The following is a 22684-nucleotide window of genomic DNA, read 5'->3' as shown; positions in this document are numbered from 1 at the left end:
TACAGATTTATCCTTATTTTGTACCACAGGTATCATGAACAGTGCTTGTTTAATGTTGACAATAACAAATGCTTAGACTTCAGTTAAGTTTTCATCTTGAATGGTGTTGCTATTTTTAGCCCACCTAGGTTATTTGGACTGAAGAGGCAAAGGAGGCAGTGTAGAAAGTTGGAAGAATGAACCCTATTGTGTTCCTTTACTCAGTTCCTTTTCTCCTGCACACTTTCTTGAACTCAATTCCTTCTCTTTGTTCTCCCCCACACCCCTTCTCTTCCCTTGTAAATCCACTTGAACGGAGGAATATTTTCTTTGTAGAACAGGAAACCATTTCCAGATTTAAAGGAGGATAGTCTGGAAAACCCAGGAGAACAATAGATACTTCAGAAAAGAAAACAGAACCCTCTGTTGTTATTACTACGATTTTGTGCCAAGACTAGAATTAAATATCTTGATTTAATAGGGGTTGAGCTCTCAGCTGAAGGCCTGCTCATTTGGTCTCTTCTGTCATCTAGATGCCATCACCACACTCCTCAGTCTGGGCATCTTTTTGTCACGGCTTGTGAAGATAAAACTTTAGGAAAGGATAACTGATACATTGATAATGTTCACAAAGCGGAAAAATGGTAGTAGAAGACCATATTTGGTACCACAACTAATACAGCCTTGTATTTAAACTAATGCTTCCCATTTACTGATAAAAGTATGTTTTGTGACATTCTTTTAAAGACAGTTATTAATGAGCCAAAAAATCAGCTCTTCCTCCTCTTGCGTGTACATTTGGGTGCTAATCTGGCTGTAGTTATTTTGAGACCTGTATGAGGCTGTTTATTAACCTCACTCCATATCAAGTGGGCTGCCCTGTCACCAGAGGCTTCACCTTGGTTGAGATGCTCTTTTACATACATGGGTCTCAGTTGAGGCTGAAGGTAACATACTCAGAGGAAGCCTGAAATCTGCCATCTTCTTTGAGGGGTGGTCATGCCAAGCAGGGTGTTTTATAAGTTTGTGAAATGCTGTGGAGGAGTTTGCACTGTTTATCCACATGTCTGTGGATAAACAAAGACATGCTGTCTCCAGATCTGTTAGTAAGTAGCTTTCAGAAGCACCGAATCAATTAAAAAAATGATTCATTTGTCTGTGTTTAATATAACTTTAAAGGTTTGAAATAGTCAGGCTGAAATATTGTCCTCTTTAGCTAGTTACTTAGGGAACCCTCATAAGGAGATAAGCGTTGGACAAGGCACAAAACTTAGCTTTGAAGTTTTAAAAAAGAGGAAGGTTTCAAGTTTTAAATGTGACCACATGAATCAGTCACTGCCCAATCCCATTTTTCTCTTCCAAGGGTTTTTGTGTTTTGTTTTTAATGTTAGGAGCCCTCAGCATGTGTATGCCAGTGTGTTTGAGAGGTCATGTGTACGTATGTGTGCTGTGCTTGTCTGCCAGAATAGATTCCCCAGAAAGAGTGCTGCAGAAATCCAGCTGCTTTTCCATTAACAGCCTTGATTTCCGAATGGACTCCAGGAGGATACTTTCTTGAGCTGCCTAGGGATAACTAGCCAATCCAAACTATTTCCTTTTATGTGGTTGGCTGTGTCAGCTTTTGGCCAATGGAGTATAGCCTTCTGCCTATTATCATGTTAATCACCCATTGTTATTTTAGCCTAGAAAGCCCTGCCTATGTGCAAACACACACTGCATACAGAATTCATGGAATACACATAACATCCATAGACTGGTGCATTTGTTATTATGGTATTACAGCATGTTCATTAACCTCCAGCAGGCTAACTTGTTGCCATTGATGACACGGGAAGTAGTTAAGAAGCTCTTGGCAGCACCTAATTTGTTCTCTCCTCAGCAGGTTCTCGAGGAAATTGGATCCCATGCGCAGAGGGGGTGACAGCAACTCCTCTGTCTAACTCAAAACTTCTGACTTATTACTGCTGTCCTAAAAATGGGATTCTATACGTGGGTGTGGGGTGGAGGCTGTATGAAAAAGTCATGTGCATCTAAAAGTACACCAAAAATACCCACAAAATGTTTTCCTTCAAAAAAGTTCAGAGGGTGTTGCTTACTGAGTTGGGTTTCTCGGTGCTGTTGGCTTGGGGTTCTCATCCATGGCTCAGCTGACTGAGCTTGTGGCCAGTGTGCTGAGATGTCACGTGTGTTCTGCTGCCATCAGCTCGAGCCATAAGGTTATGAACTGCCTATAAGGTTATGAACTGCAGGCTCCTGCTCCTGCCTAGTGGCAAGTGTTGCAGTAGGAATTATTCTCCAGAAAGGAGGAGGCACAAAAGGACCAATTTTTCTAAACTACACATCATAAGATGTCTATTTAGATAGCATATTCCCATGCAGTAAATGAGCTGTACATTAGACCAAAGCACCGTACTCCTGCTTTGGGAAATAAGAGTTTTTGCAAGTGTACAAAAGCTTAGCCTTCATGGGTTTTGTGGGTTTGTTTTTTTTTTTTTTTTCTGACTTGGATGTCTAACTTGTCAACATGCATTTTAATTTCTGCAAATGGTTTCATGGATTTTTTACTGTCATGTTGCAGAAGTACACGTACCACTGTCAATCTGAGTGCAAACCCCATTTTCCCTGTTTGAATAAATGGTTCATGTAATTGCTTCTTCACACTGTCTCCTGACTTCTGCAGCTAGGCCTCCCTGGTATGACTTCAAGATGGAGAAAATATAAACAGATTGTGCTAGGAAACACTTCTTTTGTGGTAATGCAGTTTTTCCAGGATTTCTGATGGGAGACCAATAAAAAATGCATTTTTTTTTGTTCACTTCCCCATGTAACTGTAGGTGCTTTACCTACTGTGTTTTGAGTTTAATGAAAGGTGGAATTTTTTGAGAAAGTTGATCTTATTCTGAAAACAGTTATTTTTCTGTCTTTTATTTCGCTCTGTGGGAATTTTACTGCAATGGGTTAAATGACAGAAGCAATCTCATTATGGCTCAAGTACTCAGTCAGATTTTCAAGTACTGTAATTTGAAATTTTTTAAGTTGAAATTAAATTTTTTCCTAAAGCAGGTTGTTAATTAGAGATTGTGTTTATGGTCCCAGAAAAGCCTGACCTGGGGATATATAAGCAAAACAGACCTCAGTGGAGGAAATTTGAAGCATGTAACATGCTGTATTCATGATCACACTTGCCTTATGCTACAGTGCAGTTTTCTCTAATCTCTTTTTGGTTATTAAACAGAAAAAGACCTATCAATGCATCAAGTGCCAGATGACCTTTGAGAATGAGAGAGAGATACAAATCCATGTCGCTAACCATATGATTGGTAAGACATTCTTTACACTAGGCCACTCATTGGCTGCTTATTTTTTGCTACTCTTTGAAATTCACTATTCGAATAACTTGTTAATATTCATGCTGTAATTTATTTTTTTATTTTTCAAGGAAAATGATTTTGATGTAATGATTCTTCACTTCAAAGCTTTTTAAATATGTGGTTGTAAAAGTGTTACTGCTGAGTTTTTTTTCCTTATCCTTTTGAGTCCTCATGTAGCATTTTCATTTATATTAAAATCAAACTTTTGACAGTATCTTCCATTTGATAGCATAAATTTCTCTCTATCTGTGTAAAAAGTACTTGCCAGTTGTCAACCACTTAGGAGCAATTATGTTTCAATTTTGTATGTCATGACATTGAATAGATGTAACTGCTAGCATTTTCCCAGCTAAGTGTGGTGAATTCCTGCAGAACATTGTCAAAACAAAACATTTAGAGAGTTATTTCAGTGGGGTTTTTTTCTTTTTCCAACAATTCTGGACTTCAGGAAGTTCAACTTTTCAGACATACAAGTGTTTTAAAATTCAGTGCTTTCTGCCTTCTACTACAGTCCTGTTGCAGGTAAAAGCGTTATTGTGATCTGATGGGTTGTATTTCTGCTGCAGCTGTATGATTGCTTTTCTGATGAACAGAAAGAAAGGTTTTTTCCTGTCTGTACAGATGTTATAAATATATTTGTTGGCTCAAGAGGTCAGTTTATTTTGATGCATAGACCACAAGGAGTTATTTACACATGCCTCTGTAGGCATATGTTGGGTGAGACTCTTCAGGTGCTCTCTGTGTGTCTCATACCTTCATGTGCAGAATTTATCTCCCATAAGCCTAATGGCTTTCCTTCAGCAATTTTACATTTAGGAAATTATTCTCCCATCAATTCAAGTTGTAACTCCTATTAGCTTTGAAATGGATTATGCATAAATAACAGAAAGAGAGAGAAATGTGGACTGACAGTCTTCAAACCCTAACCCCCAAATGAAAAGTATGCATGTCAGTCACAATAATTTTCATCCAAGACCCAGGCAGGAGTTTTAAGTTAATGTCAAGCAGGTTAAGATGAAGATATCTAAAAATGTTTGCTTTTGTAGCAGGTGCTAATGTAATCTCTTGTTTGCAAGCTTGAAGAGTGAGTTCCTTATTAATTGGACCGTAGTGATTTCATGTAGCTCCCCCCTAGATTTTTTTTTAAGAAAGAAGTCCTTAGGCAAGCTTAGCACTTGTTTCAACTTAATTTGTGATCCAGTACCTAACAAATGATTTTTAAATACAAAGGTCTTGAAACGCTGAGTTAAGGTTCTACTTGATTCAAGAGGGGAATAATTTTTCCTTTTGGAAAGATATAATTTTTTCATTTTCCACTAACTGATGCGTGTAGTTTATATATGTAGGTCCTCAAATGAGTGCTGTCTGGAATCATACAGAATGATCTACATGACCTTACAAGGTTCACTGTTAGTACTATTGGAAAACAACAGGAGTAGAAGGCTGAGAAAAATGTGGTGCTGCTGTTCATGAAAACTGTTTCAAGGAACATTGTTTCCTTGAAGCTGTACATAAGTTATTATACATATTTGGAAGAACTCTATAAAAATACAAAGGTGCATATGGGCCCGGTTCTCTACACCTAGGACATTGTAAATACCAGGACGTGGTAAGAAAATGTGTGATTATTCCTTTTGGTGTCATGTCTTCATGTTACTTTGCTGAGGTACAGTCTGAGAATGTTCATTAAGTTCAGGTTGTCACTTCTTTTAATAGTGCAGTTTAGGAAAGAGAGCAGTATAGAAACCTGAAATAGCCAAGATTCCTCCCACTCTGGGCATCTTGGTTTACAAGGCACTTGGGCCCCCTCTCCTTCAGGACATGCAAGTGCTTCTGAAAAGGTGTTGCCAGTGAATTTGCTCACTTGTATTTGTTGGTATTTGTTCTTTACTGGGGAATACTGAAGGGAAAAGAAGAGGGTAAATGTCACCATTTCTCCAGTAATAAATGCTGTGCAGATTTTTGGTGTTAGTTTGCGTAGTTCTGAGTCAGTAATAGTAAGGAGAGTGTTGGACTGCCTCTTGGGCTTGCTCCTGTGCCATTTGATCACAGTCCGAGAGCCTTGTTCCCTCGTTCAGGCCTCAGGAGAGACATCCCTCCTTTTACTGCTCAGGCTGGTTTCTCACTTATAAGGGGTGCAAGAGTTTCCCTTCTCTGTGTTAGATCAAGTCTAGCCAGATGGGCAATGAGAAACAGAAGCCAGTGGAGCTGTTTCTGCAGCCCAGGTCTGTTTCACAGGGATTTTAGTCATCGTCAATATAAGATCTACAGAGGAGGATTTGTTAGTGCTGGGTGGACACTGAGGTCGCAGGGTGAACATGCAGGGGTTTGGGGGACAGGTGGAGCTTGCTCTCAGGCTGTGTGTCCTCAGGAGCTTAGGGCTGGCCTTATCTCAATGAACTTGTATCTGTCTGAAGTTAAGGTGTCTGGTTTAATATAGTCATTGAGATGCTGTCTGGGGAAAATGAATGATTGATACCAATCTAAGATAAGAGTTTGACTAGGATAAGCATTTCCAGGGAGAGATTTTTATCTCTCTTTTGAATTTGAGGTGAGCCAAGACAATGAAGTTAGCCTTGACATGTAATTTTTAGGTAAAAAAAATCCCTTGGCTTTGATAATCCAAGTCCTCTCAGCAGCACTTTCTTCTCATACTTTGAGAAACACAAAATCAATAGTTGAGATATCCTAAGCACTTGCTTACAGTTTTATTCTGCTCAAGTGACTGTCAACAAAGGAATCCCTGCTCTGTAGCAGCTATACCTGTTAAGTATGAGTGTCCATAATATGATTAAAGAATTCAATTATTTCTGACATCACAGTCTTAAAAACTGCTTCCAGTTGAGTTGGCTGTGCTTCTCTCTTCAACCTCTCAGCTCCTCAGCCTGGAGTCAGAGGCCCTGTTCATAATTCATGGAGATAGGGGGGTTTATTTTTTTCAAAGCATATGCAGGGAATTTCCAGTGCTACTCCCACACACCGCTTTGAAAAATTACCCTTCTGCACTCTAGCCCTTCATATCCTGTGCACTAACACAGAGGCACATTGGGTCCTGCATGGGGTCCCCAGGGAAGGAGCAGGCTGGATACATCCCCAGAGAAGGGAAACGGGAGATGTTTGTTTCACTGGGGCCAGTAGAAGGGCTCTGTGCAGCAGAACAGACCTCCTCAGCTGGGGTTAGCCAGGAAGGAATCTGTTTAGGAAGCTTTTCAGCTGGTGGAAGGGGGGCTGTTCTGGTTGGAATTTTTAGAGAGCAGTGGTCTTTGAAACATTGCACCGATTGGGGCTCCTTTGAAACATTTCCATGCCCACAGAAAGGGGATCCCCCTTTGAAACATTTACAGGCATTGGGGAGTCCACCTGGGACTATATCAAAAACTTTCAGTAGTTCTTGCAGCCTCTGTACTTGCTTACCTCCTGTTGCGCTGACCTGGCAATGTTTAAAGCTTCTCCCCCTCATCTCCCCACCTACCACTGCCTCTGATGTGCCGTCTCTATTAGATGCAGGGGAGGATGGGCGTTCGCGGCCGTGGGCTCTACGGGGGGCACTGAGCAGCCATGGCAGCAGCCAGAAGTGTGGAAATCTGTCAGTGCAGCCTCTCCCCAGTGGCTGGGGGAGCCATGGAACTTCAGCCTCCATCACGGGGTCACCGCTGAGTCCCCATGGCAAATGAGCAGTGGCTGCTCCCATCGTGCACTGCCAAGGGAAACCCGCTCAGAGCCCTGCACAGGGACATAAGGATTACGCCCAGGGTTTTCCTGTTGGGTTTTTACAGCTATGCTATTCCCACAGCCAGGCTGAGTGCCCTAATTAATATTTTTCAGGGTGCACAAAATTCCACAGACTTGTTCTCCAAGTGGGTCAGTTCACCCAGGATCAGGGGGAAGCACATTTGGATCCCTGCTGGAGCTGTTTGGATAAGGAAGTGGCCATAGCAGTACTTCTCTTTATCTCTATTAGATGGGGGATGTTTTCCATTCAAAGAAGATGAGCAACTGTCCCAACCCTTCATTCTCCCATTCTTTCCTGGTAAACACGCACAGGAAACTCAACTGGGGCTCAGTTAGTGCTGGAACAGGGAAAATGATGATTCCTGGTTTGTGCTCTAACACTGGGATTGCTCTAACATTCTTTCTGGCTCCGAAGGAGTGCAAACGTTAATAGGGTCGTGGGGGGGCTGTCTGAGTCCTCGGAGCTCAGCAGAGCTCTGCCCTGGTGCTGCTCCTGTCCTTACCTGTGCAATTGCCAGTGCTCCCAGTCCAGATTCACGTGTGAGCATTGGTGAGCAGCGAGGGAGGGAGGGGTCAGGCTGGATGTGCTGCAGTGTGTGCGATGTGAAGCATGAGGCCCTGTCTGTGCTTTGAGAGCCACTGGGGACGAAAGGGAGTGCTGAAGGGAAAGCTTCCAGAAGTCGCAGTGAGGTTGTTCCATGGCCTGGTTCTCGAACTGCAGCCTGGACAAATACCCCCCTGCTTGATGGGATGGGGGCAAGCAAGTTAAGCACTGTGTTTGGAGGAACGGGGAGAGTTTTCGGAGTACTGCCCTAAGCCATGGCATATCATACATTGTATGTAGCGCAGGACTCCCAAGGATCTTAATTACCTTTCCTGCCCTTGGAGATCATGTTTCAAGTTCTGGAAACACTCTGCCAGACTTAAACACAAAGAGGAGGGGAAACATCCATCCACAGTTACATTTCTTTCAAATGCATACCAGTGTTCTAAACAAAAAAATGACCACCTATAGGTTTGTTATTTTGTTAACATTTTAAAATAACGTAATATTTAAAAATAATGAATTCAGTTGGGTGCTCATAAGAGGCCAAACTGAATTAATAACTATAGAAATTATTTTCTAAAAAGCAGCAATTTAGAAGGTTGATTTTATGTTTGGAAGAATTAGCAGTTGATACCAAACTCAGTCACTAAGATGAAACCAGCACAGGGGTGAAGGGGTTGAGATAGTATTCAAAATCAAGCATAAATTCATATATTCCCAGTTATGTTTTCCTCTTCTGTTTAAAAATTGAAGCAAACAATTTTTTCTTTTGATTTATGTTTCATAGTTTTCAAAAATTCCAGTCTTAACAAAATTGCTAATTTATATATTATACGAATAAAAATTCAGACTCATTTTGGATGGTCTTGAATCTCCCCCTGTCACAGTAGATTCTGAGTGCGTGACTGTGTGACAAGGATGTAGGTAAGCATCATTTTTGCAGAAATGACTTTTATACATGTAAAGAGACTAGCCCTGGGTATCTCTGATGAGGATGGGAAGCACTTCTGATACTCAGGCCTGATCTGGTGAAGCACTTTGTTCCTCTTTCTCATTGAGTTGAGGACAGTTAACACTTTTCAGAATCTCTCTTATAATAAAACGTGTTTTATTTTATGTGAAATAAATGTTGTCAATATTGGAAGAAGGGCATCTTTAATTCTTGTGAAATTCCTATTCTTTTCCTGCACGTTTTGTTTCACACAATACTTGAATTCCAACTGATTTAAAGTTTAAGGGTGCTATTTGTGTTCTAGAAATGACTGTATGTGGCACTTAGTGGTGCAGTCTAGTTGACAAGGTGATCAGTCAAAGGTTGGACTCAATGATCTCGGAGGTCTTTTCTGATCTGAATGGTTCTGTGATTCTGTTTGGTAACATACTGTCGTGACTTTGTGTCCCGAGACAAAACTGTTCAGTTCTTGAGGGGAACTCTTCAGGTCTAAGCACTGCTGTTAAAGCGTGTACATCATAGCAATGATGATGACATTGTAAAGCACTTTCTTGGTAATAGCTTTCAGGCATTAAGGCAAATAAAAATGTGCCAGATTGTTTTTGAAGCATTACTTGCAAATTATCAACAGGAACATATTTCTGAACTCAACAGCTGAATGTGTGAATTAATTACGGACACATTAGAAACTCAGAAATGTTTTTTTAACTTCGATGTTTGTAAAGCATATTCCAAATAATTGCTCTTTTAGTGCAGAAATGAAGGTACAGCCTTCATATATTTACTCAGAGCTTGCTTCAGTATCCAGTTCTACGTGGACTTGCTTTAATAAAGAATGTGTACTAGACTTTCATTTTACAGTGTCTGCCTATTGTCAAAGACTAATTTTGTTTTTTAAAAAGCAAAGTGTACTTACCTTAAGAGATGAAGAACATACATGATGTCTCCACATGCCCATGAGAGCCTTAATCCCAGGGAGTGAAAGTGCTGTGGGATGGCTGGAGCCCTGTTGGTGCTGCTGCAGGAGACTTTGCCCAGGTGGAGGTCGCTGCTGGCTCGGGCTCTTGGGCAGAGGGATCTGCTCGTGTCAATAAGGTCCTCCTGGTGTTTTGTCCAACTCTAAGCCCTGGTTTGGTATTTTTGTGTTCATTACTTTTAGCATTAACCACTTGTGCAACTAATTAAATGTTGTAATTAGTATAATGTATTTAAGGCTAGAAGTGTTTCGTTTTACAAGTCACACTTTTTACCAGTGTAATTGTCCTGAAAGCCAAGTTGCCATTGCTAACAGACAGAAGCAACTCCCTTTAGTATAAAACAACATTGGCCCTTAATATAAGCTATTACTTAATTGGTTTCTTACTCTGAAACTGGTTTCAAAACATTACATTTTTACTGTTCCTTCCTTTCTAAGGCTGGAAAATTACTTATCCAAAATCTTAATAATTTTATCCAGTTGTACTGTGCATATGTGGCCTCCTGCAATTGTTATCTATGCATATTTGTTCACACGAATTACTCCATTTCATGAGAATTTATTTATTTTTGCTTGTTTATCTATCAGGAAAGAAATAACATCCCCCCTCAATGTATTCATTCACATATTCCTTTTGCATTTTTCATTTCATTTACAACCTGGTAATAGTAGTTCAGTTTTCACTGACATTTTTATAGCTGCTATGACAACATTCCTGTTTTGCATGATACATACATAATCGGCTGTGATCACAGTTTTACATTGCTTTCATTCTTTCTTAACCGTGTTAAGATTCCTTACAGCCGCCAAACTCAATTTTCATATGCAGCGATGATTACACCTGTTTAAACATTTTCCTGCTAGTTTCATATTTATTCATAAAGGGAGCAGTTGATAAAACACCTTTTCTGCAATCAGTCTGAGTTCTAAGTGTGATACTTCTTCAAAGTTATCTTTAGCAAGCACCTCAATCTAACCCCACTCTTTCAACATCAGTGTAGCAAAAAAATGCTATTTTTCAGTAAACTTAGCCCTGTGTAGAAGTAATTTTTCTGAATATGTAACTTGGTCTTCATTTTATTAATGAACCTTGAAAACTGTTGTATATTTGTGTATAAAAGTCTGCAGAGATGCTTTCTGCCTTATTCTCAGATATTTGATATGTGTGGGGCCTTATATTTCTAAGTTTACAAACAAATTTCTTAGCCAATCTTTGCTAATCTTGAATATTGAAAAGAAAGCAGGTCCTCACCATATGGGGCTTGGGTTTTCCCTGCAGATGGCAAAATGACTCTGCTTTCTGGTGGAGAGGTCAGCACCCCTCTGTGTCCTACTTTTAAGGAAAAATCGCCAGAATATATCTTGGGAGTGGAGGGGGGAAAACACCCACTACCATTTCTAGGTGTAGTCTTCAGACTTCATATAAGTAACGTTTTCAGAACATTGTCCTTCTCCTCATGTGGGACTAATGTCTGTATCAGTTATGTCCATAAAATCTAGGTGTTGATGGTTTCTTTACAGGATATTAACAGATAACAGTTTTATCTGGATAAAGTAGCTTTTATGCCCATTTCTTCTTTATTTGCCAAATGAATGTTTGGAAACATCAGGTACCAGTACTACCTTTCTTGACTGACAGAAAGCTTTGTGTGTTTTTTTTGAAAGACAGATGATACATGAGAAGTGAATAAGGAACAAAGGAATGAATGTTTAGTGAAGCTGGAAAAACCTGTACTGGGTTAGCTAGCAATTAGCTTAGGCAGAGTTATGAAATACTCTTTTTACCTCTTTGGGGAAACCTAGACAAGGTTCCAGACTGTTTCCAGCCATAGGAAAATGAGAAAAGAATGTATATAATATCAGTAATCTGTAGCTAAATTCCTTTTCTACTGATAAAACTCTGGATTTCATTCTTTCTGAATATCTGGTTCAATACTCAGCACTTTTCAGCACTGGACCTAAAATGTTTATTTCTCTTCTTTTGATTATGGAACAACCCTCTGATTTTGAATCAGTAAGGGTACTGGTGTGCATATGCTGTACCCTGGGTCTAGTTATCAGAGAAAAGGGGTTTATTCGTATGTTAAAGGTCCAGATTTGTACCTCCTGTTACTTGGTTGACTTCAAAGTGAGACAGTTGGCCCATTGCCTTTAATTATAGTTCAAACTCAACAGCATCCTTAACCTTGGGGAAGATTTAATCTGGTCTCCTAGAACAAGAGGTTACCAACTGACATGACCCTTAAAAATTACTTCTGTTTTGTCATAGCTGACAAGTAAGTCAAATCAAATACAAGCCTCCCTGGATGCTCTGTCTGTTTGGGGTACTGGCACCTTTTTTTTTTTTTCTTTTGTGGAGGAAAACTTTTCTATCCTGAGGTTCCTTACAGTGATCCCCATGAAGGAAGCCCTTGTAAACTATAAGGCTTTTACCTTTTTTTTTCTGTGTTTCCAGGCTTCTGGCACACATAAAGCCTTTGCACAATTGGTCTCTGTACTTTGTGCCAGATGTGCTGCTTCTTTGTATAGCAAGGTTTTGTCACAGACTTCTTTTTGTTCAATTTATTAGTAATTTTGACAGCTTTGGGCCTTTTCAAAAATCAGAAGGGTTTTAATTGAATATTTTGACTTGGCAGAATCACTGTGTGGGATTTTAAAAATTACATTTCTTTAGTTAAAAAATTAAAAAATTAAATTCTTGTGACAGCCAATAACTACCATGTGATTACATAGTAAACTTGAGGAAGAAGACTTCAGGCTGTCCCTGTCAGATTTCCCTGCAGTGATGTCAAAAGAACTAGCAGATCATGATTTTATAAATGAAAAAATTTTGTCCTGCCACAACTGAAAAACTCAAAGAAATCATGGGTATGAATAACACGGTCTTCAGAAGACGGAGCTCCACAGCAAGCCAAAACACCTCACTGTAATTCCATAGTCATCTTTTTCACCTATTTCACAGAATCATTTGGAAAAGACCTCCAAGATCGTCGAGTCCAGCCTTTGACTGAACACCATCTTGTCAACTAGACTGGAGCACTGAGTGCAACATCCAGTTGTTTCTTGAACACTTCCAGATATGGTGATTCCACCACCTCCCTGGGCAGCCCCTTCCAATGCCTGACAACCCTTTCAGTGAAAAACTTCTTCCTGATGTCCAGCCTAAACTTCCCCTGGCACAGCTTAAGGCCAGTTCCTCTTTTCGTTTGTTGCCTGGGAAAAGAAGCTGACCCTCACCTGGCTACAACCTCCTTCAGGATTGTAGAGAGTGATAAGGTCTCCTCTGAGCCTCCTTTTCTCCAGGCTGAACACCCTCAGCTCCCTCAGCCGCTCTTGATAGGATTTACTCTCTAGATCCTTTAGCAGCTCCGTTCCCTTCTCTGGACTTGCTCCAGCACCTCGATGCCTTTTTTGTCGTGAGTGGCCCAGAACTGGGTGCACAACTCGAGTTGTGGCCTCACCAGTGCCCAGTACAGGGGGACAATCTCTGCTTTGTATTTTGTGTTTTGTCCTGCTGGCACAAATCCAGGGACAGATGGGGTGAATGAAGTGCTGACCCTTTGGGGAGGAGCTGAGCCTTTTTGCTTCCTGTAGAATTAGGCCAAAGCCAGTTTGGTCCAGTGTTTCCTTCTTTTGCACCTCCTGAATTGATAGAGAAGACTACAAAAAATGGTACCAGGTAGGAAGTGCATAGCACACTGTTGACATGTTTACATCCCACTTTAGTCATTCATAGCCTACTTGGGATTTAATCCTACCTTCAGCTGTACATCATTCATCATCTGGTGGCCAGTCAAGGGCCTTAAAAATGACCGAGTCTTTTGAACATTGTATGTGTAACTGTGAAGTGTTTAGATCTTATGATGACTTTATCCTGTTCTATATTCACTGGGAAGCTTTTTAGCACGATTCAGGCTAGGCAGATCCATAGGTTTTAGGTTTTGCTCCAAATAGAGTTTGGGTGTTTTAAAGGATCAACATCAACTAGCACCGCTGGCGTGTCCTCTGCTGTTATGTTTTGCAAGCATCAGATATCACGTATTATCGGGGTATGGAGAAATATTTCTTAAACCCCATGACTGTGAGTTATATCCTGGAATAAATATTGGCAACAAAAGTTAAATGATGAAACCTCATGCAATGAACAGTAACTGATTCAAGCTGGGCCGGATATAGATAGCTAAAGTCGAAGGGAAAGAAGTATTCCAGTGACATTTTCTCCTTGTTTACTTTCTAGTTAAGAAATTCTCTTTTTATCCTCCTTTTTCTAATAAAAAAAAAAAAGAAGAAAAAAAAAAGGATAGATCAGCTTTCAATTCAGTGTTTAAAAAAAAGAAAAGTGGATTTGGGGTGAAAAAAGGAAAGCAAAGCAACTTTTCTTTCACCTGTAAAATCTTTTAAAACTGGTAGTAGCTATGTCTTCACTTAAAGAACATCAATGGAAAGAATTTCCTTTGAAGACTAATTTCATGGTACCCAAAAATGAAATCAACAATGTTTTTATTAAACCTGAATGATGAACTTTCAAGGAATGAGGAATTTAAATAATGAGATTTATTTACTTACTTTGCTTTAAATTCTATTTGAAAATCTAGATGGACAATTTTACTACAGAAATCCAACACTACAAAAATACTTGAGGTATTGGAAAAGTTAAATATGTTATTAAAGCATTATTCAAAGGAAAGATAGGTTCTTTTAATGTTTTCCTTGAAACTTTTATGGATTTTTTTTCCTTGTAAGCATGTAAGCAGTGTTAATATCCACTGTCAAGGCATCTGATGTCCAGGTACCATCATACCATTTGATTGTGGGAGATTTCTGTCCATAAGTCATCAACTTTGGGTGTCCAAGAGTCCATGTAGAGTTGATGTGGGGAAAACTTTGTATTTTTTGATCAGCCTGTTTTGATAGGGAAATGTGCAGTTGCTTGTAAATGCTCCACTTCCAAGCAGTGAAAGATGGTGAAGGTTAGCAGTTCTGGAGCTCAGCACAGACATTGCCTGGAAACTTTAACTACTGAGTGGTTTGTGTTTTTTGCACTACTAGTGCATGCAATCTAAACATCAGTCTGCAATTTTAAAGAAGAGACATTTGTCATGCAGGCTATGAGGCCTGATTTCAGCTAACACAAAGGTGTGGCTCTGTTACCTCTAGAACTATGACTCGATACTCCTTTATTATTATCAGTTGATTGAGGTTTGATTTTTCCTTCCAGTGGAAATACTATTAGACCAGAAACGTACAATGTGTTATTATATATATCTTGTATCTTTGTTCTTGTTTTAACATGACTTACTAGGAAAAGAACTCTAGAGACCCAAAATATGTATTTTAGTCAAAGAGTCTAGTCAAAGGCCTAGTCAAAGAGCTCTCCCATTTTTGTAAGGCTTAAACTGGGGAAGTGGCTGCCATTTGCAAGCTAGCAATACAGTAAAAGCACATCATTGTACAAAACATTTTATTTGGACAGCTGTATAAAAATGGCAACACACTGTGAAATCCATTAACAGCAAAACATGTTAAATTCAGCAAAATGCATCTCATGTGGAACACTGAATAAGAAATTATAGTCTGAGTTTTACTAGCTGGTTATCAGAGTCTGTCTTGAATGAAGAAAATTGAATTTTTTTTCCTGTGTCTGCCTGTAATAGTGAATGCTGTACAGCGGGTTTTGAAACTGGCGTGCACCTGTAAATTCTTGCTTCACAGACTCTTCTACAAGGTTTTCACAAATCTAAACATCCATAAGGAGCCTAATGGGGTGGTTTTCACTCAGGCAAGTAGCTCTTACTGGCCTGTTGGGTCCCACTCACACTCATTCACATTACTGGGTTCAGAAACATTTGTAGGGGTAAGTTTTAGGGAACATAGGAGTAAGAGCTCAAACTGAGAAGAAATGGATCCTCCCCTGCCTTGTCCCTCTGCTGTGCCAGCAAGGACTGCAGTCTTGCCAGCCAAGAGCAGGGACTTTGACTCATGTGGGATTTCCATGGGTGGATTTTGCTGTGCTGCATGTTGTAAGACTTTTCACGGTTAATCAATAGCATTTAAAAATTCAAAACCCCTCTTCAAAGTGTTTTGCATTTCCATTGTTTGCACTGTTTAACTATGAGATGTTGCTCATCAAGATAGGATGCCATTAAGTATTCTGGTAGAGAAAGAAAAAATGAGTTTACTCTTGCCTGGTAGAAAATGAAACAGCCATGTTAACTTTAGCTCTAATCATGAGATTAAAAGTCTAATGGGGAATAATATAATTTTCACTCTTCAAAGCCAGCATCAGTGACCTTTGGAGAGTTTTAACAGCCTAATGATTTCTAGAAGAAGCAAAACCCAGTCTTTTCCTTGACAAGGAAATGAAAAGTGGATGGAAAAAGGCAAGCGCAAGTAATCGTACGCTGGAGCAGGCTAAATGACTTTTAGTCATATTCAGTACAACTTGTGAGAGATTGTTTCCAGGCTTTATTGTCCAAGCCACTGGCTGCTCTGAAGGGAGAGAAATAAATGCAAGGCAGAGCCATGGGGCTGGGGGACAGTGTGGGGACAGCCCTGCTCCTCCACCCAGCTGGCCCATGGCAGTGGCCGCTCTGACCAGCGGGGCTGAGTGTGCACACTGCTTATCCTGAGCAGGTTTGCTGTCGTGTGGGGCTTGTTTCCTGTGTAAGAGCACTGGAATTTCTTGTTTCAGTTCCTGTTTGCCGTGTTTGTGAGCTCAGGCTGTTGCTCTTTTGCCAAGCTGGCAGCACACAGGGGGGGACTTCCTGCGCAGGGGATGTAAAAGCGATTCTCTGATTCTTCCTCTGCAGCCATTGGGAGATAAAAGCCAGGACATCAGGGACTGCAAAGAGGGAGCCAAATTATATTTATAATATTAAAGTGAGTGCATTTGTGGTTTTGCCATTCTCTAGGGTTTTTCATAAGTAGAAAAACATGAATTAGCATTTTCCATTTCCATATATTGACTGGAAAAATAGCCTGCTCTCAATTAAGACCTATAGCTTTTGGGATGTATGCAACAATTTTATAAAATATTTACAGCAAAATTTGCATTTTACATAGTATTACAGTTTTTCTTGTGTTTAGTAGAAAGAACTTAGGCCTAAGAAAGGAAATGCATCCAGCGTACCAAAAGGGAACTATATCTAAAATTAGATTGTTAGTATTCACAACAAGGAATGTCCAGTGCTGACTGTTACCTCCAGTAATTATCGAAGGTCACTTTTCCCCCCAGCTATTTGTTACAGCTGCTGTAAGGACCGTGCTCCCTGTGCAGAGCTATCGCTATCCCTTTAAAACTGCCTTTGGAAGCGATTGGAGCTTTGCGCTAGACAGATAAGTAGAACATTTTTTACCAAATGTAAATGCGCACTGTAAAGAACACAGCTATTTCCTGGATAATTTGCAGTTGTATATTTTATGTTAATTTCACCGAAAATATTGCACCCCTGCCAGGTTTAGTAGAGGCTCACTGTGATATGAATAATTTCTAGCGAATCTTTTTTTTTTTTTTTTCTTCATTTAAGATTTGGCACCTTTTTAAGATTTTAATAATAGCAACAAGGAGGAAGATTTAGAACAAGTGAAACATTAGAGCCAAAGAAATTCACATTGAGAGCTAATGTAAAATAGCAAGAATAATTACATGGAAAACAGTTTCCACAGATGTTTTTCCTTGTAATGTAATAACTATTTACTAAACTGTTTATTTTAGGCCCTTGGTTTACAATAAAATATTTATACATGCTCTGCTGTAATAAAAAAATATTGACAAAATACTATAGAGATTTTTAAAAGACAATTAGTATTTCCCTGTCTGGAAAGTGAACACGAGAAACAGTGCCAGCCCTTGCCATGCTCGTGGAGAGGAGGTCTGGGGTTAGCAACAACATCCCTTTTGGGTTTGTCTGTGTTCAGCTCAGCTAACAGGGAGGCACTGGACTTGTGGCAATCCAGAGGGTAACTTACTGAAGAACATGAGAGCTAACACTCTAAAGACTGTGGAAACATGCTTTTCCACTTCATTGCATAAGAAAAACTTTATTCCATACCTTAGTTTTACAATAAAGTAATGTCTTGTCTGAGCAAAATATGCCCGTTTTAGGAGCAGGTTTAAAGTTCAAGATGCCAGAATCCTGAATCTTGTTCTTAAAAACCGATGTGGGACAGTGACATCTCTGAAGTAATGCCTGTGGCATGTTTATTGTTTGATCCTGGCTGAGCCACATCTGTCATACAGTAATTCATAAAGTTACTCCCATGCCTGTAGAGCATGTACACTGTGTTACACAAGGGTAACTGCACCTACACAGATATAGTGGTGTCTGAGGGTGCTGAAATCATAAAATCAGCAATACTGAAAGGTCTACAGATTCTGCTTTCCATACATAATCTTAAATTGTCTATTCTTCTGTTCATGAATATATAGAAGAAACTTAATTTTCAGTTGTCTATGGCCTTACCTTTTAAAATTTTGAACACAGGGTAGTATTCTATAAGGAACTTCAGTTCCTACCAGCTTCATAATGAAGGATTTATTTTTTTTCTTCAGAACTTATTGTACATACTTTACTTAACCCCAGAGTGCTGGCACACAGTTACTTTAAAAAGCAGCTCCAGGACAGAAGAGAAAATACCTTTAATTTTATGGATGCAGACCCTGCTATCTGTGTGCATTTGAGCACCACCAACATGTTAGAGGAACGTGACGTCTGAGTAAAGACTGCATGAACAGCCAACGTTTGGGAAGCAGGATGGTTTCAATATCTAGATATGAATCCATATTTAGCAGTTCTGGCTCTACTTTCAAGTAGACAATTCCCTTGAGTTTCCAAGCTAGCAAGTTGTGAGCTTTATCATTGCAGAGGAAACAGGGTAGCTGCCTTGTGGAATGATTTGAAAAATGAATTTAAAATGTACCTATGAACCACCTTTCTTGACGAAACTAGTAACACTCACCTGTTTAAAAATGATTGGTGTGATTAACTATGGAGATTTTTGTCATGCTGAGCTGTAACGTGCACGAAGAAAGAGCAGAGCAGAAAACAGCAAGCATGAGAACTAAAACTGAACAAAAGAGGGAGCTAAGAAATCTGAAATGCTCAGTTTTAAAGCAGGAATAATCATGGTTACCAGATGCCTTTTGTTGTAAACAGACTGTTTTCCATGGTTGACTCTTACATAGAGGCCAGTGCACGCGAGAGGTTTGTGAGCCTTGTGCCGTGCCATGCGAAACCACCACGTCCTGTTCCCATGGCTTGCCCTTGTAGAGCCTACCCACAACAGCTTTTGGAGAATTAAACATTGGCTTTCCCTATGCAAGCCTGGATAATTTAGTATCAAACTTACAATAAGAAAAATAGATGGTGTAATATGTGCAGTGTTTTCTGTAAATTACACCGAAGTTGGCTTCTTGGCTTTTAGCCTTTGCTACCTTCCTGCCTGTGCAACGTGGACACACTGTTGAGTGCTGCCAGGTTATGCAATTAGTTCAGTGCAGCTCCTTTTGAGTCATTGGTGGGGTCCAAAGCTAGCATTAAGGAAAACAAAGGAATTTGTGCTTGGAAGTCAGCATTGCTCTGTACACAAGAATTTCTTTATTTTTCAAGGACTTTTATTGTGTAAGCTAATGATTTTGTTTTTAAGTTATATTCTCAGGGGCATGGACATCCAGGATAATCGAGGATGTACTTTTAATACCGATCCCGCAATGTTAGGTCTCTGGTGGAAAAATTGGACTGACTGCAGGGCTTGAGCCTTGGATTAACCCCTGCTTGGGAGAAGTGTTGATTTTTTGGTGCTGAATATATTTGTAAATTGATACATGTTTCCTATGTGTAAATTAGTTAAAATGAAAGTAAATCAGTCAGTTCCCTTCCCACTTGCATTTCAAAATGCCTCTTAGTGTTGATCACAGCAAAAGCCATTATCTCTCTTAGTAATTTGAAAACTAAGTACATCTGCCAGGGTTCTGCCCTTCATTGTCTGAGCCTCACCTGCTTGGCCCTCCCTACTTCCTCCCCCAGCTCCAGCAGCAGGCTGGGGCTCCTCTCCCTGGGAAAGCTCAGCTCAGCTCACAGATCTCTCTGCAACCCAAATCAGATGGCTCTTCAACTGAAGTGGGAGCACTCCGTGGTATGTAAAGCAGAAACGAGGGATGCAATATCTGCGGGTCTGAAAGACAAAGAGGGCATCTTTTGCAATTTTGAATTGCCTTTTTTTGGCAATGGAGAGGAGTTTAGAAATTACCCACTTAAACTGGACAATGTTATTGGTACTTCTGCATGGAAAAGTAGTATTTTAAGAGAGGTAGATTAAGGAGCAGAGCAAGAAAGCACGTGTAAAGCAAAACTGTGGAAGGAGTTCTTTTGAAAATTCACATGGTATGAGTTATAACACAAACATTTTCAGACAGTCTCCAAAAGCACTCACCTAGTATCCCTACCATACCCCTGCATGTAATGAAACAATTGGCAGAGAGTATTATTTTAATAAAGCATTGGCTGTTAGTGACTCTCGTAGTGGATCAGGAAACGAGTTCAGAGGAACAGATATTGCTGAAGAATCTGTCTCCAATTTTCCCTTGGCACTGCACTTCTAGGGTCTTTAAAGGTTTATGTATTTAACAATGCAAATCTTCATTTTAGGTTTTCATTTGCTTCTTGGGATTTTTATTAATTTTGCAGTGTTCATTTAAGTTGATCCAACCCTTTATATCATTTCCAGCTTGAAATATTAGTTCAGAGATAAGCTTTGTTATTAAGTGCTTAATCTTGAACACTTGTCTTATTTGGTAAGAATTATCTCTGAGAAGTAGGCAAAGAGAAGTTGACTACTGTGGTTTTAAAGCAGCTGTAACTGGAGTAGCCCAAGTACTAGCTTAAAAAGGTTGGCATCCCTTCAGTTTGCCATCACAGCAGCTGGACTTCATTAAGTGCTGGTGTTAATTACTGGGAGAGTGTTGGTTCAGTATGCAAGCAGCAACACTTGGGGTGACACAATAAGAAAAGGGTCACCTTGAAAGAGAAGCTTTTTTTTTTAAAAAAAAAAAGGCAAAGCAGGGCTGCCATTAATTTTGTAACTGCGTTTAGTTCAAACTTTCCCAGCAAACAGGGAAATAAGCACTACTGTGCAGCAGTGGGGAACGGCTGAATTGTGTGCCACTGAACAGGCCAGGAAGGAAGGTAGGTGCAGTGCTGGGCCAGCTTGCCCCGTAATAAAGGAAGATGTTAATGTCGAATTTTCTATGTGTGTGGTGTGAAGGAGAGGGAAAATCCTTTCTGTGTTCTCCAGAGTTTTCAAGCCATATGCAGTATAGTTTGAAGAAGAATTATTAATAATTTCTTATATTGTAAATAGTATTCTATAGAGAAAACCTGTTAAGGGTTTGTAGCTAAGGAAAGTTTAGGAGATGAATGCCATGGAGAATAACATAAAACATGTGGTAGCATAAAACAAGCATTTCTTGGAAATGTGTCCTGAAGCTGATGACATTCAGACAAAGTGGGCCAAGTCCAGCCCTGGTGTAAGCAGCTAGTGTTGCACCCAGCCCAGTGTCCCACCACCAAGGGAAAATTTGCCAAGGGAAAGTGAATTTTTATCTGTGTCTTTCACCTGGCAATTGTCTGGATGCAGGAGCCAGGTGCCCGGGCTGGAAAGGGTGTATGTGAGGATGTTGGAGGAGAATTAGGTTATTACATTTCCTCCTTAATTCTTCATCAGGGCTGCTGCCTGTATTTTCTACAGAAAAATCAATGCATTCTGATTCTGTAATTTCCCATGGTGCCTCGCCGGGCGCGCGGCGTGCCGTGGGAGGTGACATATCCGGTCATGGCAGCTTGAACTCTTTTTTCCAGTGAAAGAATTCATTGGAATTTCACAACCTTTGCATGCTTTTGTGAAAACACTCATTTGTGTTTGCGCCAACCTGCTAATGGCGGATGCCGGGGCTTGCGAATCCCACCTACATTCGGTGCTCGTTATGGCATGGAATGTGCCGTTAATAATGCATCTGTGAAACTCAGCTGCGAGGGAGCCAAGTAATTATCCCACCGTAGCGTTCCCTGCTTCAGTGTCATCACAACTGGGGCTTCATTAAAAGTCCTAACAGTAGAGATGTTGTGTGGTGCAGCCTGTATATATATTTTTTCATTTAAATTATCAGCAATGCCATGGCTCAGAGGTAATTTGACTTTTTGAAACCGTGGAGCCCCTGTGAATTTCCTTCCTCCTCTCCCTCTCGCTGCAGCACCAGCTGATCAGCCCCAGAAGAACAAAAGGTTTATCTGAAGCTATGAAGCATATATTCACCAGCTTCTGGCGTCTAGATAAAAAAAAAAAAAAAATCAAAGTACTCCATTGAACATGTTAATACTGAGCAAAATGCACACAGCCAGACACTAAACCTTTACAGGGATTTAGGCATTTGAAAAGTGATACTCTGATCAGGTCTTGAGTTAGTTTCCTTAGCATAAAGTAAAGCAGAATCTTAAAGTAATATATGTTTTTAAATAAATGGAAAGCTTAACATTACCTCCCCCTTTCCTTTTGTTTTATTTCTTTGTCTGGTTTCTGTCTGTCAGGCAGTAACAAAATCTTGGGCAAAGGTATGCTGTAATGGAAGTATTTTCCCTTTTTAATATCATATCCTTCCAATAGAAAATGTAGTATGAACCTCTGGCATAAAAATAAACAGGCATGAAGAACAAAAGCATCTGTGGCTCCTTTCAGGTCTCTGAGGGAGTTTGGGATGCTTCAAAAAATTATTAATCTGGTACTTCTTTCCTCCTTGTTGTTGGGTGTTTTTTGTTTTACTGCCACTGTCTTTCCATTTTACCATCCAGATCCTGGGGAGGCTGGGGTGTAATGGGAGCCCTGCCAGCAGCAAACAGGACACTTGGCAGTGATCTCAACAATTTCAGGATTTTTCTGGGCTTCTCCCCACCAGCCTGATGGTGGTGGTGGCTCCTCCGGCCCCTGGGCAGTGCAGGGCCCGAGGCAGGAGCACTGCAGAAAAGGGGAGGGGTTCCCCTTGCACCCAGGAGCTCTCAACTGGCAGGGGATGGCCAAAGGCTGTGCCTGCATAGCCATCCTCTTGGATTTTGTCTGGATCTGTAGGTCCATGCTGG

General features: G+C 40.2%; 1 protein-coding gene across 5 annotated transcripts in view; it reads left to right on the top strand.

The window, feature by feature from the left end:
- ZNF423 (zinc finger protein 423) overlaps positions 1-22684 on the top strand; it is a 234895-nt gene that overhangs the window by 143877 nt on the left and 68334 nt on the right. For 4 of the 5 annotated variants that reach the window (XM_017816098.1, XM_017816097.1, XM_017816099.1 and 1 more), the window contains one exon: positions 3215-3299. The exons of the other annotated variant lie outside the window; for it this stretch is intronic. In XM_017816098.1, coding sequence (XP_017671587.1) covers positions 3215-3299 — 85 coding nt within the window. The remainder of the gene's footprint in view (positions 1-3214; positions 3300-22684) is intronic. 5 annotated transcript variants of the gene reach the window in all.

The sequence above is a fragment of the Lepidothrix coronata genome, unplaced genomic scaffold (genome assembly GCF_001604755.1).
Source record: "Lepidothrix coronata isolate B3197 unplaced genomic scaffold, Lepidothrix_coronata-1.0 Scaffold54, whole genome shotgun sequence".
Lineage (NCBI taxonomy): Eukaryota > Metazoa > Chordata > Aves > Passeriformes > Pipridae > Lepidothrix > Lepidothrix coronata.
The sequence above is the reverse complement of the archived record's forward strand: the minus strand, read 5'-3'. Positions and strand labels throughout refer to the sequence as shown.